General features: G+C 42.6%; 1 protein-coding gene across 1 annotated transcript; it reads right to left on the bottom strand.

The window, feature by feature from the left end:
- LOC307235069 (ATP-binding cassette sub-family G member 4-like) lies at window positions 1-25861 on the bottom strand (the record flags this gene model as incomplete). The annotated part of the gene is made up of 14 exons (XM_080007041.1): window positions 1-226; window positions 427-545; window positions 681-839; window positions 3260-3360; window positions 3733-3901; window positions 5363-5461; window positions 5548-5687; window positions 5805-5919; window positions 6823-6946; window positions 7371-7516; window positions 7666-7716; window positions 7969-8101; window positions 8446-8563; window positions 25582-25861. The coding sequence occupies 14 exons, from the start codon at window positions 25859-25861 to the stop codon at window positions 1-3; spliced, it is 1980 nt and encodes a 659-aa protein (XP_079863167.1).
- Window positions 25862-26353: the final 492 nt, after the last annotated feature.

Below are 26353 nucleotides of genomic sequence, written 5' to 3'. Positions count from 1 at the left end.
CTACCGCTCAGACTTGACCTTGTAGCGGAGGACAAGGTAGGTGGCCAGTCGGAGAATGAGGAAGAAGATGCCCAGGACGATGAAATCCATGTAGAGCTTGGCGTCCTCCACGTCCAGCAGCTGGAGGACCTCTTCAGGCTGTTGGAACTTGCACACCTTGCTGGGACACTCCAGCTCCGAACGGTTCATCCCATAAATGGACAGAATCACCCCTTCAAAACCATACCTGGTAGAGTGAGAGAGACAGAGAGATGCACCATCACCCCTTACTTAGTCATCCTATGAAATTCAGTTACAGATGACACAATTGCAAAAAAATACTGTGCCTGGTCTGTGCAACTTCTAGTCAAAGAAGCTTCCCAGTTTCCCATTCCCTTTTGGAATTCCTTAGATCCTGGAAGAGGTGTAGTCTGAGTGGGTACAAACCTGACGTAGGACACGTAAGAGCTCCACTGCAGATACTTGGGGATGGTGTCAAAGTTTACAAAGAACCCAGAGAAGAGCAGCACTGGGATTGCTGTGACGGGACCGACAAAGGTGGCTACCTGAGGACAAAGGTACGAATAAAAACAACTACTTGAGATCATATGAGTCAGACAATGCTATTGGGGTTTTATTAGATGGAGCAAAGTTTATGGATTGATGGTTGGATGGACAAACAACATCTAGTTGTTTCAGACCTGTAGTGAGGTGGAGGCAGCACCCACAAGGAGACCCAGGGACTGGGCAACCAGGGCAGTGCAGGTGGACAGTGCTATAAAGAGAAGGTAGCGGCTGGCTTCGGGAGGTTGCTCCGTCATCCAGTAGACTATGCTACAGTACATGATTGGACAGATCACCTGAAATTATACCCCACATTAGAGCCCACAATGGTAACTTATTGTCACGTATGGGCAAAAGACTAACCACAAGTTTCTGAAAAACAAGTTTCCATAGGAAGGCAGCCGGGATAAGCTCCAGCCTTCAGTTGCCCCTGGCCGGGAAAAGCAGTGAAAGGAAAACAAGTATGTACTAAACAAGTATGCTACAGACCTGCCAACCTTGGGAAAATCTTTTGGGTACCACATTAGTGTAACAGGGAGTCTCCACAGTGTTTGAGTTACTAAAGCAAAATGACTCCGTCAGTTATTCACACCATAGCCGTCTCGTAACAGGCCTAATCACATTGTGTGCGAGCTACTACAGCTAACGATATACAGTATACACATTCATATCATTAGGATATCCCTTGAAATGCATCATATAGTTGCACATAACTGCACATAAAGTTACCTAACATTTTTACCAACTTGAGATGCACCAATTGCAATTTTCTTGGCTGATTCCGATTTTTTTTAAGGTCCGACCTGCTGATTCCCGTTTTGACTGATTCATTCAATTGTATGTTCATCCAATTTTATTAGTATTTGGTCTCATTGGGGGTGTCTTCTGCACATCAATGACAAATACATTGCGTGATCTGATCATGCTCACATGATAGGACAGCTGCATAATAACTACCACTGCAATTTTCAGTTACCAGAATAGTGAATTTGACAGTGTGTTTATTATTATTCATTATTCACTATGGAACAATAATAGAACATGAAACTGAGTTCCAATAAAATAAATACACCATTGCACAGTCACTAAATTCCAATAAAATAGAAAATGGTACTGCCACCAAGTTCCAGTATAGTGCAACCTGTAACTCACCCACTAACATTTAGTAGGACACAAGAGATAACTAACATGGAAACGTCCATTTCAAACTTCTAATTAATCTCTTTCACTTTTAAGTGCAAATATACCTTTCTATTAGATACTTCCAAAATAAATTGCGATCATTACAAAAAAAATATATAATAAATGGCCGACTCGTCTCACTCTCATTCACTGGAAGTCCCCCTTCACTCACAGTGTATTAAACAAACTGAATCAAATCCAACCAGTTTTACTGAATGACTCGTCAAGAACCGAGTCTCAAAAAAGAGTCGAAAAATCTTTCTATCTGTCTTTCTAAAGAAATACCTATGGATAGAACTACACTGATCAGCCACAACATTAAAACCACTGACAGGTGAAGTGAATAGTATTGCTCATCTCGTTTCAATGGCACATGTCAAGGGGTGGGAAATATTAGGCAGCAAGTGAACAGTCAGTTCTTGAAGTGGATGTGTTGGAAGCAGGAAAAATGGGCAAGTGTAAGTATGTGAGTGTTTTGACAGGGATCAAATTGTGATGGCTAGACGACTGGGTCCAAAATGGCAGGTCTTGTGGGGTGTTCCGAGTATGCCAGTATGGTTAGTACCAACCAAAAGTGGTCTAAGGAAGGACAACCGGTGAAACGGCGACAGGGTCATGGGCGTCCAATGCTCATCGATGCACATTGGGAGCGAAGTTTAACCCGCCTGGTCAGATTCCACAGAAGAGCTGCTGTAGCTCAAATGGCTGAAAAAGGTAATGCATGCTATGGTAGAAAGGTCAAAGTAACATCCACATGAATGCCAGGAACCAAGGTTTCCTAGCACAACATTGCCCAGAACATCACACTGCCTCGGCTAGCTTACCTTTTTCCCAGAGTGCATCCTGGTGCCATCTCTTCCCCAGGTAACGCTCATATGTTACATGTGTACCCATTGTAGGCGCCTTTGGTGGTGGACAGGGGTCAGCATGGGCACTCTGACCGGTCTGCGTCTACATAGCCCCATACGCAGCAAGCTGCAATGCATTGTGTTTTGACACACAAACCACCTACCTAAACATTGTTGCAGACCAAATACACCTCTTCATGGCAATGATATTCCCTCATAGCAGTGGCCTCTTTCAGCAGGAAAATGCACCTTGCCACACTGCAAAAATGTTGAGCTATGGATTGAGGAAGATGACAAAGAGTTCAAGGTGTTGACTTGGCCTCCAAATTCCCCAGATCTCATTCCAATCAAGCATCTGCGGGATGTGCTGGAACAACAAGCCCGATCCATGGCCCCATCTTGTAACTTACAGGACTTAAAGGATCAATTCTAACATCTTGGTGCCAGATACCACAGGACACCTTCAGAGGTCTTGTGGAGTCCATGCCTCGACAGGTCAGAGCTGTTTAGGCAGAATAAGGGGTAGCTACACAATATTAGGAAGGTGGTTTTAATGTAATGGCTGATCAGTGTATAACCTTATTGTGAAAAAAAACAAACTCTGATCAAGATATTAGTTCACAATGTCAATGTAGTCTGCAGCTTAATATTTGTGTACAATATACAAATACAGACGACCAGCTCACCTGGAATGGAATGTCAGCCATAGTCTTGGCTAAGTAATAGGCCTTTAGGCTGTACCAGTAGTTCAGATGTTCCCTCAGAAACACAGACATCTCCAGAGGAACTGTAAAAAAAATGGAACAAAAATTTTTAACCATGAAACAGTCATTTATCTTGCAAATCCTTACACAAGTTCATCTATATACTACAATACATGGCTGTTGTATACATACTAGAGAGTTATATCACGTGCCAATATGACGCTAGCTACCAGGGTTCCTAAAGACCAGAGGAAAGTAAACTGGGATGAGCTAATACTTCGAATAATGTCTTCAAACAAGCTGATCAGCAATACCACAGGCTGCAATTTTTCCATCACCTGGCAGCTATCATCACATTGGATCTTTAAAATGTATTTTACTTTCCCTCGCATCTATAAATTGTACAGTATATATGCGAACTGCATTTCACATTCAATACTCCCGCTCTTACTTACACGTTAGAACAGTGGGCATGAGCGCTCCAAACATGATGAAGAGCATGGAGAAGAAGAGGAATCCTGTGTTGTTGAAAACCTTGCTGGCATCATTGCCGATGTTCAGATAGAGCAGCCCAATCAACAGCCCTATTAATATGTGGGACATCAGTCTGAGGTGGGTAAGTACCTGGGAATGGAAATATAGCACAACGTTTCCCATTTTCAAAAGGAGATTCAAGGTTTTTTTTTAAAGACTTAACATTTGCCAAATTGGACTGTCTGGGTTGCAAAATGGCAAACCCATTCTTTAAGCAACAATTCTTTAAGGTACTGCTGGTGTGATTAATGGAAAAGAGGGGTTTTATGATTGACTCCACCTGACCACCAATGAACTCTTAGCTAGTGAATATTCGTCACATGGACTAGATAAGTCAGCTCGTACTGCCGTGTCATTTAAAGGGCATCTATTATACTCCTTTTCAATAAGTAACTGTAATATAGGTCTCTAAGGTCCCCGAAACATGTTTTTGAAGTTGTCTTTGCTGAAAATACCACTCAGATTATGCATTATAGCCATTCCACCACATTGTATTTAAACTTTCACTGATTTCACCTTATCAGTCCACCAAAATCAGTTTTGGAACAAATTTGAGGTGAGAAATAAGCAATCCAGTTGTGAATCTTGACATATATTAAATCTACAATGCGTAATCTAAAAGTTTGTTCCGACTTTCGTTGCCGACACTGCACTGGGACACGGCATCCAGGGGTATGCCGGGATTTTTTGTTTCATGTTAACCTCGGAAAATAACATTTTCAAATATATACCTACAAATTATAAAATAAACACATCTTAAATAAAAACACTATTTTTATTGGATTTTATTTGGAGAAACGCACAGCGGATTGCACGCCGCAGTCTACGGTCTATCATCCTTGTTATTCTCCAGCAGAGATGGGTTGAGTTACTCAGATGGGGCGGGGGAAAGGGGGGGGTGGGGGTTCTAATTCTACAGTGAATTCAAGTGATGTAGGAAGGCATCACAAATCTGAATGGCTTGTTTCATGTTTTATGAAATAAACAGCTCACAAAAACTGACTGAGTTGTCTTATTTCACAGTTTGTGTGTTAGCAGGCCCATCAGAGAATTGAATGTATGTACATAAGCACTGGAAAAGTGAGTTTTTCATAATAAGTCCCCTTTAACAATTTTGGGCAACAATATTTCAAACTCACTAAACCAAGGGGTGTATTTACTGAGGAGTGGACAAGATTTTAGCATACATTGAGCATAATTTTGAAGACGTAATTTTCTCTAAGCTTTTATTCAAATCATATGGAGTGAAACTGCTCATCAGATAATATTGACTCTCACTGTTAGTGTCTGCACTAATAAACAGGAAGTCTGAGTTGGAAAATAAGAAAAATTAAACGTTTTTTTTATGCTGGATGAACTCGAAAATCTTTACAGAGCAGACCAAAATGAAGAAATTCTAAATAGATCTGATTTTCCAGCTGTAAAAAGAAACCTGTTACGGGAAAAAAAAAATCACAGAAAATCACTTTCTACTATTATTAAGGCTACACTGATTTAATTGTGGATTACCACACAGTGTTAAATGCATATCAAATCCTTGCAGGCACATACCTGGTCTCGACATATTGTTATAAATGTTCTCTTGAGGAGGATGCAGAATTGCGTCAGGGTGCTCGTGGCAAACGTATGACTCTCTATGTGTCCTGAGTCCTAGGTAAAATGGAAACAAGGGGAAAAAGGTCGTGGCAATGTAAAAAACGGACCTCAAATTTCTCCAACCGTGCCAAGTCACCCACCTTGGGATTCTTTGTGGTGCAGAGTGGGCCTCTCTTATCGCAATGGCTCTTCTTTCCCTCTAAGGCACACAATCCTCCCTGCACGGCCTCAAACAGCACCGGGTTCAAGTCTCCGTACTCTCCCGATGCCACCTCGATAACTGACGCGGACAAACAAACAGACAAATTAATTTATTGTGCGTTTGTCAGATGCATTTGAACAAATTAAGACAGCATCATTGAAGTGAACATTGACAGTATACGTTAAGGCAGCATACTGAAATCTGCAGGGTTGTGGTAGGTAGGGCAGTGGAGGCCAAGGGTCTTCAGGTAGGGGATGAGGTACGGGACAGTGCCTTTGTAGATGCACTGACCCTGGCTCAGAATGTACAGCTGCAGACAAGACAGGCAAAAGTCACCTAAGAGTTTTCACACGTCAACAAAGGTTTTGCTCTTGAGACTTTTTTTTATATAAACAAATGTTTAACATCTATCCATTCATCTGTTAACTGTATTCTAAAATTGTATGTAATATTGTCACCCTTGCATTTTTTTTACATTGTGTGTCATTTCTTCCAGACAATTGTTGAAATTATAACCCTTAATAATAATCATGACTTTCAAATCAGACCTGGAGCAGTTTGCAAAAGAAGTGTGGGCCAAACTGCCAGTAGAGAGGGGTAGGAATCTAGTTAATGGCTATAGGAAGGGGAAATACCAAAAATTAAGTTCAACAGGGTGACAATCATTTTGTCAATGTTTTTTTGTGTTTATTTAAAATAATATTATATGTCTGGACTATAAAAAGTGAAATAAAGAAAGGTGAAGTATTTTAGTCAATTTCAACTTATTATAGAGAAAATTGTGAGTGTTGTAAGGGTGCAATATTGCAATATATTTGGCATGACTGCATGGGTTCACTTATTCAACTGGTCTGAAATTTGGCAGAAGCATGTAAATAAAGGAGTTTGGGATTGTGAAGGAAAAAAGGCCCAGGTGTGGCCCAGACTGTGTACAATTTCTGTAGTCCAATTTTTAAAAATTGTTAAATTAAGCCTTCATTGTTTGTGTAGGTTTGCCAACTCTTACTTGAGAAGATTTACACATTTAATTGAGTCATGGGTATTTAAAACCGTTTAAACACACTCATTAAGCTTAGACATCAGACATGAACCTTAAATCCTCGTAAAACGATTCGATTATAAACATCAAAGATTATAACCTGCAGATTATGAAGCTACAAAGAAATCACTGGTCAGAAATCGCTGGTCACCTGTCTACAGAAAAGAGCATCACCTTGTCAAACATCTCAAAGAGCTTGGCGCTGGGTTGGTGGATGGTGCAGATGATGGTCCGTCCCCCCAGAGCCAGAGAACACATCAGAGAGACCACCTGGTAGCAAGAGGCACTGTCCAAGCCACTGATGGGGGGTTAAATCCAGAAACATGAAGGGAGGAAGAAAAGCTGATAGGTTAGCTCTTTGTGACAGAAGGTCAAGGGAAATAGGGGGATTCTTTTATATACTGGTATTGGATTAGGTAGTACATTGTAAAATCACAGAAATCATTTAAGTCTGATTTAAGTCTGATTTAAGTCTCTTTTTTCTATTTAAGTGTAAGACTGAATACTTACTACTTACTTTGGAGAGCTACTTTTACTTATATATTGTATATTTTCAAGCAACAGTTAATTTACTTCAGTGTGATATTAGTCTATGGACACACACGTGAAAAAAATCATGAAAAAACAGTGTGAGAGAACCATTAAATCACAATCAAACTAGTGAGAACGCATTGAAAAAGTTCTTAAAGCTATTGGATGGCAACACCAATGGATAGACACACCTGGTGGGCTCGTCGAAGAACATGACCGGGGGGTTGTTGACCAGCTCCAGTGCGATGGCCAGCCGCTTGCACTGACCGCCTGACAGCGAGCTGGTGCGGGTGTGGGCGCACTCGTGGAGCCCCAGGGCTGTCAGGATCTCATTCACCTGGGACAAACAATGAGAGGCTTACGAAAATTCAAGCGAAACACTTTTCCAAGAAAAGCCGTAACACTTTCAAACCCATCAAGGCCCTCGATGAGGAAGGGAAAATCTACTCAACAGGTTGTTGAGTAGCTGCTATATTTCAAGCTTACCAGCTCTTTCTTCACTTCCATGGATTCATTCAGCTTCAGGTTTGCGGAGACCTGAAGTAACAGGAAACTGTAGATTACATTTATGTTGTTTGCAGGCATCCGGAACCATCTCAAACACTAGGTTCCTGCAGAACATCAGTATTAAAGCTTCATTAGGACTTGAGATGCCCTCACTGTCTTTGGAACTTGCTTGCTTTGACAAAAGAAAACATTCAGGTTTTCAGGTACCTCACCAGTGTTTCAAACATTGATCTCAAATCCTCCTTCAAAACTGTCTTTCGACAACCCCTCTTCTGACCTCACCATCATGGCTTCCCGCACGTTGAGGTGTGGCAGCAGCATGTCGTCCTGCATGATGTAGCAGGACATTTTCCTGAAGGTCCTCAGGTCCCTGGGCTTCCCATTCACCAGGATCTGACCTTTCATCCCTGTTTCCCTGGAGATTGCAGGACTCATATCACGTTTCGTGGAGCATATCAACAATTTAAACCTCAAAATTATCTGGGAATACAGGATATAATCAAGTGCAGAGATTACAATGGATTGTATAATGACGACTTTTTTTTTATTCTTGAAATAGAAACATGCTTTATTCTAGTAGCCGATTTGTAGTTACCTACAGTATAGCCCATTTTTCCACCCCCCCCCCCCCCCTCCATACAAACCACATTCATTCTTACTTCTGAATTTTACTAATTATCTTAAACATCCCACGTCAGTCTAATTATAGATTGGGGTGCCAGCATTCCCCACAGAGCTGGAGGGCAGCTGGGATCTCACCTGTATCCAGCCAGGATGTTCATCAAGGTGGACTTGCCGGCACCCGAGGGCCCCATGATCCCTATGAGCTCCCGGCTGCAGAACCTCCCCGACAGACACTTCAATAGGGCTTTGAAGCCTGAAAGGATTAAGGAGGCAAAAGATAATTTTCAATCATTTTTTTTTAATATGGGGAGAATTCAAAATAGTATAACATTCACTTCAAATGGCTTTCAATTTAGTATACCCCTACATGGCCATGAGTCAAATGTGTTGCATAGAAAAGTAAATCTAATCTAAATAAATTCTATTGTGTGAAATTGGGTGTATGATCCTTTTTACAGACTATAGATATGCATACACACACACACACACACACACACACACACACACACACACACACACACACACACACACACACACACACACACACACACACACACACACACACACACACACACACACACACTCTTAATCACAGGCACTGGTCAACTTTTGAATCCACCTCATTCATTGATGAAAATGTTCATTGTTACTTTACAGGTACAGAGAGCTAAGCTGTAGAGCCGGCTGTGTTTAAAGTTGCTGTTCCCAAAATGGTGATAATAACTGACTAAACCAAAGAAAGTGTGAGACATCCGCAAATTTAAAGATGAGAAAAATGGTTCAGCTAGTACATAAGTTAACTAATCACCTGTCTTACTTCATATTATTATGTATTGTGTATGTGTAGCGTACAAAATCTGTATTTTCTTTTCAAGGTACACACCAGGTTTCTACAAATCAGCTGGTGTCCTACTTGAGTATCAAATTTTGTCCTTCAAGTAAAAAAAAAAAAAAGGCAAATACCTCCCATGAGTCACCTCTACCTCTCTAGTGCACTAAATATTGCCAGTACAAGCAAGGTGTTTCAAAATATCATAGAACAATCACTGGTGGTATATTGTAGGGTATATGGAGGTATACCGACTTCTTTTTCAGTCAGCATTGCATATACCTACTTCTAAATCCCCTGTGATGCGTATCATTCAGTTGTGTCCTGCAATAGCCAAATCATGAGCCAGTCCAAGCACATGTTCCCTTAAAAAAAACACCCACTAAATAGATGGTCTTCACATAAACAGTGGGTAATTATGTAGCTGTCTTACCCTACACTCTGTGGGCCAGTATTGATTGATTGCTCTTCTATGGCTAATGTTAATTCCATAATGATCCTTACTCCCGGAAGTCAAGCGGCAGAAGTTAAGTAACAGTTTTTGACAGTTTTTACTACTGGCCCATTTTTGGGTGAACTAAATATGCAAGAGTTGTCTTCCATCTCACTTTTCAAAACACAGGGCGTTTATCCTTGGCTGAACGGACGGCTTAAAAAAAGAGTATACCCACTTCTCGAGGCACCACCCCACCACTGACAGTCACGGATGGAGGCCCAGGATCTTTGGAGGAGCTTAGCTCCTCCAAAGATGGTGGCACGGTGGCGCAGTGCATTGCACTGCTGCCTCACAGCAAGAAGGTCCTCGGTTCAATTCCCACCTGGGGTGCTGTTGGCACGGTGCTCCGGCGGGTTATCTCCCAAATAGGAGCCTTTCTGTGTGGAGTTTGCATGTTCTCCCCGTGCTCACATGGGGTTTCCTCCACCTCACGTCAGTAAGGACCCCCACCAAAAACATGCACCCATCATTGTCTGACCAGCAATGGACAATTATCACCTGGTGGGTGATACCACGGGGGATGGTAGCTCAGGCGGTAGAGCTGGTCGTCTAGTAATCTAAAGGTTGCTGGTTTGATCCCAGGCTCCTCCTGCTCCTCCTGCTGAAGTGTCCTTGAGCAAGACACTTAACCCCTAATTGCTCCTGATGGCTGCGTCCGTCGGTGTTTGAACAATTGTAAGTCGCTTTGGATAAAAGCGTCTGCTAAATGTAATGTAATGTAATGTAATACCTGGTCCCTGGGCGCGTCCACGTACGCTGCCCACTGCTCCTGGCTGTGCCCCCGGAGGAAGGACAAGCCAGGATGGGTCAAAAGCAGAGAATCCATTTCACCGGCCACCATCAAAGCGTGTGTGTGTGTGCAAGCATGTCTTGTAGTGTGGTGTGTTGCGTGACTAATAAATACTGTTTCTTGTTTCTATGACCAGCTTTGGTAATGTTTTTGAAATTTGTCTGCAGGAGATCCTAGCCCTTAAAGTCCCTGTATAAAAAAAAATAAATGTGTTATGAGTTTGTCACACCACAGAAAAATGTGTTATTAATCTCCCAGCCCAATCTGAATGATTAGAAACAAGTATATAAAAAGTATATAAAATTAAGTTTCAAAATAGTAAAAAAAAAAAGCCAATTCCCCATGCTATGAGGCGCTGGGGGCATGACAGCTGAAGACGTTGAAACCACGCCCAATCACATTGAATGTTTACAGTGGAGTTAATTCCATGTTCTACTGAACCCAGTCCTCTGTGTCTAGTTGCACACCTTAACTCGCTGTCTGGCTGCGGGACTCCCTGCTCTCCGGTGCCCCCTGCTCTCCGGTGCCCCCTGCTGGCGCCTCCACAGTCCAGGGCAATGCACCACAGCTTTCTAGAATGCAGCTAATGCTAACATAACCAAACCCCATTCATTCAAACCAAGGGGACGGTTCTGTTTGTTCCGGGCACATGGGCGCGATTAATGTTTCTGCCTGTGGGTACCGCTTCACTGTGCTTCTCGCCGTGAGATATTGAAAGCACTAGGCCCTCTACATGATTCTGCCAGAATGGGGGAGGACACACAGCAGAGAGAGATCAGGCAGTTTGCTTATGCAAGTTCAGACTATGTGATTCTGGGCTGATTTTCTGCTCGGTGACAGGTTTTTGGAGATCGTCGAGCAAAGACCCAGATTGGAAGAAAATCATTGTGCGCTCGCGTGCCCGTCGAGCGTGTGGTGTGAACTGCTCACAACACGATCCGAGCACTCGCCCGGCACTCGCAAACACCGGCAAGATATCAAGCAGCTTTAATATCTGGTCATGTTAGGATCAAGTTGGGAGTGACGCAACAAGCTACAGCCAATGAGAGCAGACACAGGTAGACGTGGGGGAGGAGACGAGTCGAGAAGGAGACAGACAGCAGCAGCCAAAAACACACGACAAACCTATTTTACTTTTCTTCTCAAGGTTTTTAAAATATTTCTTATTTAAATTCGGCTTTCATTCATTTTAACAATGATCAAGAATACAATAAAAATTCAATAATCCTGTTATCCTGTTATGCGCATGGAATTTCGCTATTTCCGGTGTCAAGTGTCGCGTGTGTTATCATGACAATACGTAGTTTGGAGACTCAACAGACTCGTTGGGGATTCCTCCTGGTGAAAGATATTGTAATGTGTGACCGCTGTCGCCGATCACACATATAGTGTGCAAACCACAATGACTTCAAGATTCTCGATCACAAGATAGAAAGTTGTGTAATGTGAACAGTACAGCGATCTGAAGACTTTGAAAGTGTAGTGTGCCGATGGCATTAGCTTATTTCACCACTGATGCTCTGATTCCGACCTGGCGTTTATGTATTGTTAGGGGGAGGGGCCTTGCAAGGTGGCAACATGTTACATCACGCGTCCCTGATTTGGGCCCACCAAAAAATTTGTGACCACAAAAATTGTGAGAAAAAGTTTAACGGTCTAACTCTACAATTCTGTACTACATCGTTCAGTCTTTTCAAAAGTTTTCAGCAATTAATCAATTAAACATGGATAATGTGTTTAGAAATAAATCATTGAATTCACTTTACAGGGACTTTAATAGTACAGTATCTCACTGTCCAATAGAACACTATATTATACAACTTTGGATGCTACAGTATATTCTATCCAAGATATTATGTAATTAACCTTCAATGTGTACCATCTTTTTCTTTTCTTCACAGGCTACTACACAACAGGCTACTGGTCCCAGATCCATGGCTCTCAGTTTCCTCACATCGTCCTTCCTTCTCGTGTTCCAAGGTAAGGTATTGGAGAGACATTCAGTCACTGGCTGCCCACACAAAGTAGAACTTTAGCACGGGCAACTTTAGACCGGCCAAGGCCCACCAGGGCATACTACACTTTGTGGAAGACAGGCTGTGGCGGATAAAGGGGCATGGTCAAGCAACGGCTCTGGACGACAGCTGATTACCTTTCCTGCGGCCGCCAAGCTGCCTCAAATCAGCCCAATCGGCGCTCGTGCGGCGCTGATTTCACCAGCACCACGTGGGTGCTGATTGGATCGATTCGAGGCAGCTGTGGGTTGCTGGAAAGGGAACCATGATGTGCTTGGCCACGCCCCTTTGTCCCCCACACAGGCGAAGGGCAGATCCCACACATATCACCCACGATGCCAATTTACCCTCCTCCACAGACTCACCCACAATGACTGTGGTGTTGGAGAAAACATGCACACGTAGACAATCAATATCATGCGATGGACTGACAACCTTTCAACTGTCTGTGAATAGTGTAGTAGTTGAAACGTGAACACTGCAGGTTTCAGGTAAGGTCCTAACCTTCATCAAGGTCAGTACTGGAAATACATCTAACCCAAGTAAGTTGTATAGTCTATTGAATGTTACAGTGGGTGTGTATTTGAAGGCTTTGTAGAATTCTTGCATTATCCATTTGCCACTTTAGGAACCCCATTATCCTCCACTTTTTTGTGTAATACCCTCAACCTCCATCTTGTCCTAAGGAAAGAGGAGGTCGGGATGAGATATGAGTTACCCACAGTGAAAGTTATTTAATCTATTTTCGCTGTTTACTAGTCTTAAATCAGTCAGTCGTAGTTGTACTTGTAGGTCCCCTCCATCTGTATCATTGACTATCCTTTATCCTAATTCCTTTACTACACAGCGGTGTCCGAGGATCCATATGGCTCAGACACTACTTCTCTTAATGCATTATTGGGTATTGGGTGTGTGTGTTGCATGAAGTGTAAGTGGTTGTGTCAGCAGTAAGCAGCACTGTGGTCCCAGCCTCAGTAAAGTGACCTCAGCTGACTCCCACATCACCACAGTTTGCAGCGGTTCTGTCTTCTGAAGATTTATGAGTCCAACTCGCACCCTGAGGATGACATCACAATGTTGCTTTGAATTGCGAATACCCTCCTTTTTGGAGTAAAATAAATACTGTGAATCAAGACTGGGAGATCATTTGATATGATATTATAAGTTTGTGGTATTCTTTCAGGAAATTAAGACATGTTAAGACATGAAAATTCACACATCACCTAAATGTTGCCATTTCACATTGTCTGAAAAGTTAGTTACATCAATAATACATCAGCCGCTTTCTTTGACATAGGATAGGCTTAATGTTAACCATTAAGGTTGTTAATCCACGCTTTGTTTCTGAAGTTGAATGTACTCACTTAATGGTTATGAATCATACTGGTAGTAAATAATGTATTTGTATTCATACATTGGTTTGTCTGTTCTTGCAGAGTTACAACTTGAAACCACCTCTGTATTGTATAATGTATATTAGTATACATTAGTATGGTATTAGTATATAGTATGTTTTGGCTTATCAAGCAGTTCAGTCTCCAGTGTCATTCCTCATGGGGATAAACAAGGTTATATATTAATAAAAGGTTTCATTTCCCATTGCACATGAGTAATTTTGGAAAAACTAAATTTGTAAAATGTAGTAATAAAAACTACAATATTGAGTGGGCAGTAATGAGAAATCCAAGAATTCACAAGAATAAGTGCAAAACTGTTACAGTATGCAGACTGTTAGGGCCCTGTGCATGCAACGAAACACTAATGTGATCTCCGAACATCAGGTTGATGTCAGAGATAAATTATTACATTTCATTCAATAATGTAATAATTGCAAATCAGAGAATATTTTGCCCCAAATCCAATCATGTTTGTATGTTTTATTATTTGAGTAGTGCTGTTTTCATTTAAATAATATTTTGTTATGGTATCAGAAAAAAAAAAATAAAAAAAATACACAAATGATTGTCCTCAAAGAGGATTAATTTTCAGTTTCACAGTATTGACACAGACATTTTGATATTAGATTTCAGATTAGATTTAGTGTGCTGATGAAGTGCCCTGGGTCACAGGCAGTTATGTGTCCTTTATGTGTTTGGCCCTTTGAGGGTGATTAAGCATAAGCAAATGCTATAAGCATGTGGAAAATTTGATAATAAATAGTAAATAAATATTTGGCAAAATAATAGGCTCTCACATATTGACAGAGGCGGAGGAAGGAGAGGCCAAACAGATTTTGAAGTTGACATTTTTGAGTCAATATTTGACTACTATGAAAAACATGCCTCAAACTCCCTAAGGCCCCATGACGTGATCTCTGGCAAATCCCTATGGGGATCTGGCACCCCAGGTTGTAAACCACAGATCAAGACTCATGGCCACAGTGTCGGTGGCATGAGAACGTTATTTCTGGGAAGTACTTTGGGGCATGGCTTCGTCCATTAAACAATGTCTCACTTAACCTGATTTCCTTCTTTTAGCCAAGACCCATCAGTCTAGAGTAAACTTGCTAAGTATTTACTTCTTGGCGCATGCACACACACAGCCGAAGATAAACGACATAGTTTAATGCTCTTAGCAACGTAAATAAGTAACACTCCTGATAACGAGTGCCCTGGCAATGAGAAAAGATGCCAAGCTCTGGCTTGAATTCATCCATAAAATAACAGTCATGTTGTTATTTTGAGATGTTCACCATTCACTAAGCTCAAACTGATTGTGCGATGTGACAGTAAAAAGGAAATTGTATTCACTATCATACAATCACTCTCCTTTCCTGCCATCTAGATTATTGATGAGCTAAACCCTGTCAGACATTGCTGCAGTTCCCGGAAAGAAATGTGCAACGTACACAAACGCACGTGTACGCAGTACACAGTTAATGTTAGGAGTAGTGCACGCTGGATAGAGACTCATTCTAAATGGGAACTGACCCAAACTTCACTCTATTTTATAACCACAAAAAATAGCAACATGTTGACGTCACCATGATCACAGTTCAATATTCATCAGCTAATCAGATCAGTCCGGTCTTGTGTGGCACTGGATTGAACTGAAGGGCCGATATGGAAGAGTTTATGATGACAATATCATGATTTCAAAGTATGATATGGGACCAAACTCAAAGTTTTTCTAATAAAGACTCCCTTTGAATGTTTCAGAACCCTTGTGGGTCGTATCTCCTTACCGCGGGTACTGGATTTGTGGATTGTGATGAAATCAAAATTACTGCCAAGCTATTTCTTTCAGCGGACACATTTCTCCAAATCTGTTAAGTAGCTTCTAGAATGGTTTCATGCACATCTGTGTGAAACCATTAATACCTCTTCTGCTACACTGCATCAACTGGAAAGGTAAGAGAGGCACAAGTTCATCCCTCATTGATTGAGGCAATAACTGCAATGGCCTAATGTGAGTGGTTTGATTCAGCTGGCAAGCAACAGAGCATGGTTCACATTAAGAAAGAGCATTAACCCTTCTTACAGATGATACCCACCCACCTGTGTATGTCCATGGGTCCTGAAATGGGCACTTTAGCTTTTTAACTCCTCGTCAAGCAGAGACGGACTGTCCAGGCCAACAGAGAATTATTTACTGAACAGTCGCAGCTGTTAGTAAGAATAAAGCTGAGCTGGTTTATTGGGCTTTCAAGCGGGTATTCCTGGCTGCTATTGTCCGCTCCCCTTCGCCATCTCTGACGGCATGGCTAAGCTAATTCCATTGGATTGTTCATGTTTTTTTAATGAAAATGTAATAAGTATGTACATATTTACATCTTACTCTGACTTAAACAGAGCATCTTCATATGATGATATCAATATATAAAGCTTGGATATAATGATGCTACGGTGAGAAATTTTCCCACTGGTTAATAAACTCATGACAAAACCGGTGTTACCGGTAAGACCGGACATTTTACAATGGAGGGGAGGTGTTATGCACAGGTCCTAATTTGTATCTGATCTACGGTCTCCAAAAGTTTTCTCTCCTCTCCTCCTGTGATAAGCAGACTGTGCTGCAACTCTGACTAAGACTAAGTATTGATAACACACTTAGTATTTTACAAATTAAGAGTTTTTTTAATTGGTAAACGTCAGCGCTGATACACGAAAATTAACGAAATGAGTTTTAATTCTATTAAAAAAAAATGCAAAACGCAAGTAATGTTATCGGTGTATGGCCAGACACCGTGTAGCACCAGTAACACGATAACTGCGGCAACCCTAATTGGGCCACTAGATTTTGATAGATCGATAAGCATTTCAAGTGTATGTCTGTCATGCCTTCTGCTTTGGCCCCCTCTTCCACTTAGCATACAGCCAGTCTCTCACTCTCTTCTCCTCTCCCTCCCCTGTCTTTGTATGTGTGTGTGTGTGTGTGTGTGTGTGTGTGGAGGCTGTGGAGGGTGTGGCTGATTTCTCCAGCTCTCTCTTGATAACGTCATTCACCTCATCTGCTCTGCCTGCCTGTACTCACCCTTCTCTTGGACTAGTTACCCACTCTCCGGTTCCCTGCCTGCCTACCAGTCTGCCTACCTGCTTGCCTGCCCTAATCGCCTGCCTGCCTGCCTGACCTACCTGCCCTGTCTTCCTGCCTGCCTGCCCGACCTGCCCCACCTGCCTTGCCCGCCATCCTCTTACCCTTGATCCCTTCAATAAACATTTACATTTACATTTACATTTAGTCATTTAGCAGACGCTTTTATCCAAAGCGACTTACAAGGGAGAATAACATTCAGCTACATTGCGACAGAGATTAGTGTAATAACAACATTGGTGTAACAAATACTGCAAGGTGGTGCTAAGCAATTGTAGGTTAGGACAGGAGGTACTCACTGAAGAGCTGGGTCTTCAAGTGCTTCTTAAAGACAGAGAGGGAGGTCCCCGCTCTGGTCATTTTTGGCAGCTCGTTCCACCAACGTGGAACTACAAATGAGAATAGCCTGGATTGCCGTGGCTGTATGGCCGGCAGAGCCAGGCGACGCTCATTTGACGAGCGCAGCATCCGGGGGGCAACATGTGCTCTTACAAGAGCATTTACGTAGGCGGGAGCATTCCCAGCAATCACTCTGTAGGCCAGCATAAGAGACTTGAACTTGATGCGGGCGGCTACAGGTAACCAGTGGAGCTCGATGAGCAGCGGAGTGACATGTGCCCTCTTTGGCTGGTTGAACACCAGTCGCGCCGCCGCATTCTGTATCAATAAACCCTGCTCATATTTACTACTATGCCAACTCTGTGTCTTGCACTTTGGTTCTCTAGTCTCAGCTGTAACAGTACAATTTGGCCACACCATGAACCCAGCAGACACAGCTTTCCGCCAAGCCATAGCCAATCAAGGCTCACTTCTGGGGCAACAGTAAACAGGTTCTAAAGAACATATCGGACCGCTTAAAGAGACTTCTGGGCAACCCTCTGTAGCATCAGTAACCAACCTTCTCCCCAGGTCCCCCTGGTAGCTCCAAGCCATCAGGCTCACACATACGTATACGTACATTTGGCCGTTCCCACATCGCTTACCTGCAAGAGAGGCAATCAACCATTTGCTCCTCCTACGCGTACTTCACCCAGGAGATGAGGAGGATGTATAATCATCTTGTGCGTGGTAAGGATGCAGCCAAGCATCTTCTCTCCCTTCATCAGGGCTCCCGCAATGTTGCCACACTAGCTATCAAGTTCCAGACTCGCTGCAGAGAGTGGGTGGAGTGGGCTTTCCAGAAATCCCTTCATGACTCATTCAAAGACAAGCTAGTCTCCAAGAGCAACCTCAGGACCTCGATCAGCTGATATACCTGACCATTCAGGTGGACAACTGTCTCCGCGAACACTGGAAAGAGAGGGCTCCCAGGGCACACTTGTCTTCCTCTTTCCCATCAGTTATTCCCTGTTCCCTGCCTCCGAGAGGGCTCACCGTGTTCATAGCCAATCCTTTCTGTATTGTGGACAATTTTGCCACTATCTTTCTAGCTGCTGTGTCTGCCCGATAAAAGCGCCGGTTAATCAGTAGTGGGATTGGGATGGGATCTCGTGGCCAGATCATGCTCTCGGCCCTTATTCACTCTGGAGCAGATGAGAGCTTCATAGACCACAGTGTGGCCATGTAGAAATGAGCATCGAAATTGAGCCCCTAGATTCCCCTCTGGAAGCCAAGGCCCTAAACAGGATGCTGCTTGCCCAGGTGCAGCACAAGATGGTTCCTTTAATGTTCTTTCGAACTTATGTACAGTAAGTTCATCAGCTTCCACATCATTGACTGTCCACACACACCACTTGTACTTTGTTACTCATGACTACAGACCCACAACAATCAAGTAGACTGGACCTCGGGCAAGATAACCTCCTGGAACACATTCTGTCATTCCCACTGCTTGCTTTCCACCTGACTCCCTGTTACCACTGCAACACTGCCCCTGTTGTAGGCTCCTGACCTGTTCTGTGTTCCGGAGGCATATCATGACCTCGCCCAGGTGTTCAGAAAACCTCATGCCGTGTCACTGCCACCTCACCACCCCTATGATTGTGCCATCGACCTCCTGCCTGCCTGCCTCCCCAGATGTCACCTCTACGACCCCTCCCGACCTGAGCATGAGGCGATGGAGGGCCTTCATCCTCTCCGGTGGGTGCTAGAAAGATGGAACGCTGAAATCTTGCATTGAGTTCTGCGGTCTGAATAACATCACCATTAAAAAGAAATACCCTCCGCCATTCATTAGCTCAGCTTCCATGGTGACACCATTTTCTCCAAACTTGATTAGCGCAACGCTAATCACCTGTGAGATTGACGAGTGGAAGACTGCTTTCAACACTCCCCTAGGATACATTAACATAACTTGCCATGTTCCAAGCCATGATCAACGACTTCCTCCAAGACACAATTAACCAGTTTGTATTTGTTTACCTGCCTCCTGGACCACAGATTATACCATAATTCCTTAAATAGTGATAGGGGCTTTAATTTATCTCAACTGCAGAGGGTACCAGGTTATGTTGGAAGCAGCTTATATTAGAGGCAGGCATTTATATCCAAAACCAAACCAAACCAAAACTCTCTTTTTGAATTTTAAATCAAACGGCTATCTGGTTGCCATGCTCCTCGAAATAAATACATCTAAAATAAGAACACACTCTGTTTTAGTTTAGGAGATGCCTTAAGCATTCGCATATTTTTATTTTTATTCGGGAACAAAATGGCTGGGCAGTACAGTTGACCTGAGACTTTGTCACCGGTCTCTCTCCGTCAGAAGGTTAAACAGTCATACTCACAATCGTTGATCGCTTTTCCAAAGCCACCCATGTCCTTGCCCTGCCCAAACCCTGCCCTGCCCTGCATCACCTCCGCTAACCCCGCTAACGCCAACCATAGATAATATTTATGGGCCCAATGACCCTGACCCAAATTTCTTTCACAATATATTTTCAAAACTCTTAGAATTCTCTGACTCAATTATTATATTGGGTGGAGACTTCAACATTTTACAGGATCCAAGTTTAGACAGTTCTCAAACCAGAAATAATCACAAATGCTGGTGTTCGTCAGACACTATAAAACAATATATGAGTGATCTTGCTCTTTGCGATTGTCGGCGATCAAATTAGCCGAATAATAGAGAGTGCACATATTATTCACCACCCCACCAAAGCTTCTCTGGAATCGAACTTTCTTGACAAGTAACTCTGTAATGTCTAAAATGATTAATCCTGAAATCCACTCCATTGTAATCTCCGAAGACGGGCCGATTAGTTTCAACCTCATAAACTAAAACCAACAAGAAGCCTCCTGGCAGGTGGCAGTTAAATGCCTCACTTTTCACAGATAAAGAATTTAACTTTATTTTCCAGAGAATGGACTTCCTTCATTGAATTGAATGGCTCTCCAGATATATCACGATCCTTAATCTGGGAAATGGATTAGGCAGTTACTAAGAGGTAGTATTATTTCATTCTGCACCCAAAGTAAAAGAAAGGACAAGAATGCCAAAATAAACGTATTACTGATTAAAAGACTTGCTCTTCAAACAAGCCCACTCACCCACTGAGCAAATCCAAAATGAGATCCAGACAATTACATCTAAACTTGATAATATCATCCATCAAAAGACACAATTCCTCAAATTATTTTAAATTCAATTCTTGCCAATCAATTGAAATGCGATAGAGAAAGAACACTTATTACAGCCATCAAAGATCCACAGGGTAGGATAACATACTTTTATAATAAGCTATATCACTCAAATAATGAATCAAATATGTGAGCTACTGCAGACTTTAGAGTCATTTGGCGGCTTTTAAGTTGTTTTGCATCATTTGAAAGTGGAGAATCAGAGCTTTCAAACAATGTGTCACTTGTGCAAATCAAGCAACTATTTTTAAAGCTATGACTTGTTAATGACAAGGGTGTGGCAAACTGTGATTCTGAGATAATCACCTCCAAAGTTTTACCCACACCAGGTTCATTCAGCCAGCTCCCAGAATGCAAATGGGGTTGGCGGACAAACAAAGCCTCATGGCTGCTTAACATAATGCTGAATGGGCCAATCGCGAATAGTGTTCAACAGCCTCAACAACACACAGCTATTTTTGTTTTTAAAACAGCTTTTATTTTACAGTAATAGAAAGGTTCAAAAAAGATTTTTTCAACTTATTTGGCTGCTCCTGGTGATTTTAGGAATGCCCAAAATGGCGGGTTTTACTGCAGTGGGTCACATACAGTATATCAAACATTCACTCTTTCCTAGATGATATTGACCTCCCAAGACTTTCCACAGAGCAGGCTACCACAGTAGATCAACCACTTACTCTAGAAGAACTCAGGGAAGCTCTCTTTTCTATGCCCAACAATAAATCACCCGGATCTGATGGCTACCCAGTGGAATTCTAGAAACACTTCTGGCCACTTATATCCCCACTATTCATCTGAATGGTTACAGTGTTTAAGTCAACCTCCACCATGCCTTCGCACATGAATACCGCTCTCATTTCAGTTTGGCTCAAACAGAATAAGGACCCAACCCTCACCTCCAGTTATAGACCCATAAGCCGTATTAATTGTGATTTAAAGATAATTAGTAAAACACTAACCAACAGAATTGAAAATGTAATTCCATTTATAATTCACCCAAACCAAGCAGGCTTTGTCAAAAGCAGACACCCATCCAACAATATGCACTGTTTATTCAGTGTGATCAGCATAACTCAAAGGAACAACCTAAAGACTGCAATGCTGTAACCCAGAAACTTCCCTTAACCATCACAAAGGACAACATTAGATACCTTGGTATTGATATCTCCACCAATCTTTCAGGTCTGTTTACCCTTAACTTTACTCCATTGCTCAAATCCATTGAAGAAGACCTCATTCGATGGAACAACCTACCCATCTCACTAATTGGTAGGGTAGCAGCAGTGAAAATGAATATAGTAACAAATATAAACTATATATTTTCAATGACCCCTGTGCAACCAACAGTACATTGGTTTGATACTCCAGACCCAATAGTCAATAAATGTAATTGGAAATACAAGAAACCGAGAATTAAACTAGCAACACGGCAGAAAACAAAGACTTTGAAGGCCTAGCAGCCAGAAAACTTGAGCTACTACTATGTAGCGAACCATCCTCAATTTATAATTAAATGGTTACAACCAGAGCACCAATTGGGCCATGGATGGCGGGATATTAAACAAACAGAATGTCAGGATTTATCATTATCTGATCTCCCATTCCTCACTGAATCAAATAGGAAGCATAATTGCTTTAAAAACCCATTCATCACAACGACTCTGTCAGCCTGGTAGAGATTCTTCAAACTCTGTGGTCACACTCTATCTATTGGGGATGGTAGCTCAGGTGGTAGAGCTGGTGGTCTAGTGATCTAGAGGTTGCTGGTTCGATCCCAGGCTCCTCCTGCTAGCATACTGTAGTTTCCTTGAGCAAGACACTTAGCTCCTGATGGCTGCATCCGTCGGTGATTGAACAAGTCGCTTTGGATTAAAGCGTCTGCTAAATGAAATGTAATAATGTAATGTTCTCTCGCTGCAGGGCGGGGTGCTTTCCTGCAGCCATGGGGTGTCTATGCACTTGCGCAGCTCGGGGGGGCTTCGGGGCTGCGCTGCTTGGAGGCACGACAACATAATACCAACCTTATACACCAGAACCAATTGGGATAAGTCCTGTACACTCACCGGTGGACCCTTAAAACACACACATACAGGCGCTGCCATAACACAACACGCCCACATCTGCTTCGAATGCACCCCAGCACCCTCCTGGTTGCATTCCTCTCCTTTCCTCCCTCATTTACTGCAATAACTATGACAGGAAGAGGCCACGATACCAGTTGTAGTCCCAGTTTTCCTGGACCTGATTCACTGTTTTCTGTGTTTGTCTTGTAATTGTCTCACCTGTGGTGGCTCTCCCATTCTTGGAGTAGTGATTAGTTCATAGACCCAAACATGATAAATAGTTCTTCAAAGAGGGGGACTGGTGCTGGTTGTGTATAACCAAAAGCTATGCTCTTGTGATTCTACAGGTCATCCACAGGACAGAGGTTTTGCAGCAGTTCTTGATGATTTAGGAATTAATAAAGAGTTGCATTGCAGGTTGAGAACTTGAACTCTACTTGCAGACTTAACTTAACTCTGTCCTAGATGCAATGGCATACTCTGTGTTGTATGACCTGCATGCTGACACCGCATGTAAAAAAAAAAAAAAAAAAATTTTTTATTAAGTCCCTTGTCAACCCCTGTGCTGTCCGTCTCAAACTCCCTTCTTCCCTTCGTGTCTATCCCACATTCCATGTGTCCCAAGTCAAGCCCATCTCCACCAGCCCTCTTTCCCCCAGCACCTGCTCCTGCCCCACCCAGGATGATCGATGGCCATCCTGCCTATACAGTCTGGCGGCTGCTGGACGTGCGCTGCCGTGGTTGTGGCCTGCAATATCTGTTGGACTGGGAGGGCTATGGCCCTAAGGAGCGTTCATGGAACCCACACAGCCAGATTTTGGATCCATCCCTCATGTGGGATCTGGGAAAATCCGACCAGTCCCAGATGTGCATCAGGTGCAAAAGGATCAAGCTGCAGACCTCTCTCCTGAGGACCATACTCCTGAGGCCCCAGTTCTGTGAGCCAGTGGTGTTTGAGCATCACCTCCCTCCTGAGGCTCCTAGTTCTGTGAGCCATCACCCCCGCTGGTCGGAGGATGTATTGTATTTTATTTTGCCAGGTCGTAGGTCAGGTCACAGGTCTTCTGTCTTCATGAACAAATCACAGTCATCTTGACGTTCAAACTCCAACATAAAAAAAAATCCCCATCCATTCCTGACGTTCTTCATGTGCTTCAAGCAGTTGTTCTTCTACTTCCTTTTGTTGTGTTGATCCCAACATGAGATGGTGGCTGGAAGTTGACACAGACAGAGGTGCTGCCCCATTGTAGGATTACAAAATAAGAGAGTGGGTGAGGAAGTGTTCCCATCTATCTGTTTTGTTTCGTTTCATAAGGAAATGGAGCGAGACCCCCCCCCCACACACACCCACACACGTGCCTGATCTATACAGTGGATTACACAATTTGCTAAAATGATTTGGATTGTTTATCACAGACCCATAGGTGCTATTTGTTTTGTTTCTTTCACACCAATCTGGTAAGAAAATTTGACATTTTCATTAGGTTAGACAACTTAAATAAATGAAAAATAGGGTAACCAAAATAAATCACCCTCACTGTTTCATTAGGGGTCAAAAATCATGATCGATAATCTTTTAAATTACTAAATAATGGAGTCATTAACAGTAATTCCATAATAGACATGGCAAAATTGCTAGACAATGGATAATGGCCAGTCGACACACTCTATTTCCCTCACACAGTAAAAGCATTTAAAACAAAACTTAGAAAACTTAGAATAAGATAAGATAGCTTGGTGTAGGTTTCACAGCTCTCTCCGGTGGGCAAATAAAGCTATTACATTTACATTCTCACACCACTCATGACAAAATAATTATAAAAAATTATATTATGTTAACTTGATCAACATGATATAACACCGAAAAACAATCGATTATTGATTAATCATGAGCATCCCATTAGGGCTTAATTTTTTTGTACGATACATTGTACTAAAAAATGGAGGGAACCTCTGCTATAGACGATATTCCGTGGGTCATGGTCTTCCTTGTGCACACAGTGGAACGCCAGTGGAGAGGGAGGCACGCTTGTGCGTCTCAACCGACATAGACTTACACACCATTACCGGGAATATTTCTCTCTCTGTGCGTTCACTGTGCAACAAACTAGATGAACTTAAATCAAACTTTATTGCAATTTGTTTTGTAATATTCAAATTCTAATTGAATTTTGTTTCTGCAGTCCTAGTGCCAGGTGGGAAGGTGCAGTGTCCGCCGAGGGATGAGGCGCAGCGGATCCCTCCGCGGAGCAGACTGCAGCCGACCCACTCCAAACTCCGAACCAAACTTAACAGTCGATTCCCCCCCCGCCCCATACAAAAATACAGGCCAAATCGCAAACCTGCTTGTGATTTCAAAGTTCAAATTGGAACGCTCATTTCGATCGATTTTCGATATCGAATGGGAATCGTGACACCCCTATTAGACACAGCAATAATCGCCACAACAAATTCCTTGTGCATGTAAATGCACCTGACTAAATAAAGATATTCAGATTCGGAGCATTCAAAGTAATATGATATTAAAGTGAAACATTTTAGCACCATGGTCTAGAAAGTGTATTTAAGTGTTCTTATGTATTTACTTTAAAATAATTAGATCACATAAGTATTATGTGAAATGTAAAAATCACATTTTCTTAATCCTCTCAGGTCGATAGTCGCGCCGGCGCGTTTCCCAGGTAAAAAAATATAAATTATAAATCTTATTATAAATCTCTCTCTACTTCTGTGTGATTTTATCATATGCGCACGGTAAAAAATTTGCCAGAAACCTAAGACTAGTGATTCACGATAGCATTGCTGCCAATACTGATTTTGCATTCTAAGCTGGTTTAAATGTACAGGCAGAGAGAGCCAATCAAACCTTTTACTGCCTAATATAGATTTGGAGAAGTTTGGGTTGATTAGAACACAAGAATTTAACACATCATTAATTTTGTGTGCGTGTGTCAGTGTTTCACCTCTTTTCCTCCAGCAGGGCCCCTCCTGGATGGTGTAGGAGAGGTCGTTGAACTCCAGGTCCACGGCTGAGCGCTTGGGCAGATGGGAGAAGCGCTGGGCCTCCGTGATCTGGTTCTCCACCTTCTTCAGGTGGGTCAGAATGGACGCCTCCTGGGACTGGGACTGGGACTGGGGGAAAGACATCGACTGGGGAGGGGGCTGGCTGCCACCGTTGCACACCACCACGGCCTCCTCCATGGGGATGCTCACAGACTCAGGCTCCGCCATCTTTTCCGCCATACCGACTCACTGCTCTGGGGAAAGGAGTGAACAAAAACAAAAAAAGTGGTAATCCATAATATCATTTTGTTGAAAAAATTTCAAATCATCAATTTTGTTGGAAAATATATGGTTGTACTTTTCGTAATATATGAAAAATTATAATAGAATTCATAGATGAGACTTCCATTTACACGTACCGAGTGGAAAGGGATAGGTTAACAATTGAATGCAGAGTACAGTACTGTAACTGCTGAGCCAGACTTGAACCCAACAGCACAATCACGGACACAATCAGGTAAATGTAACAGTTCTTTAATGGCGCTCAAGTGGAAGGTGGACAGCAGCTCACGGTTACTGACATCATAGGTCTTGTCAGCGCACGACAGCTTACGTGAAAAAAAGGCACAGGGATACATATTCTGATCCTCGACTGACCTTTGGGACAGAATGGCCCCCTGAGTTAAAGGCATCCACCTCAACCCACAAACTGCCGAGTACGATCTGGGAAGG

Source organism: Zeus faber (assembly GCF_960531495.2).
Source record: "Zeus faber genome assembly, chromosome: 9".
In the NCBI taxonomy this organism is placed as follows: Eukaryota; Metazoa; Chordata; class Actinopteri; order Zeiformes; family Zeidae; genus Zeus; species Zeus faber.
This window is presented reverse-complemented; position numbering and strand designations above follow the sequence as displayed.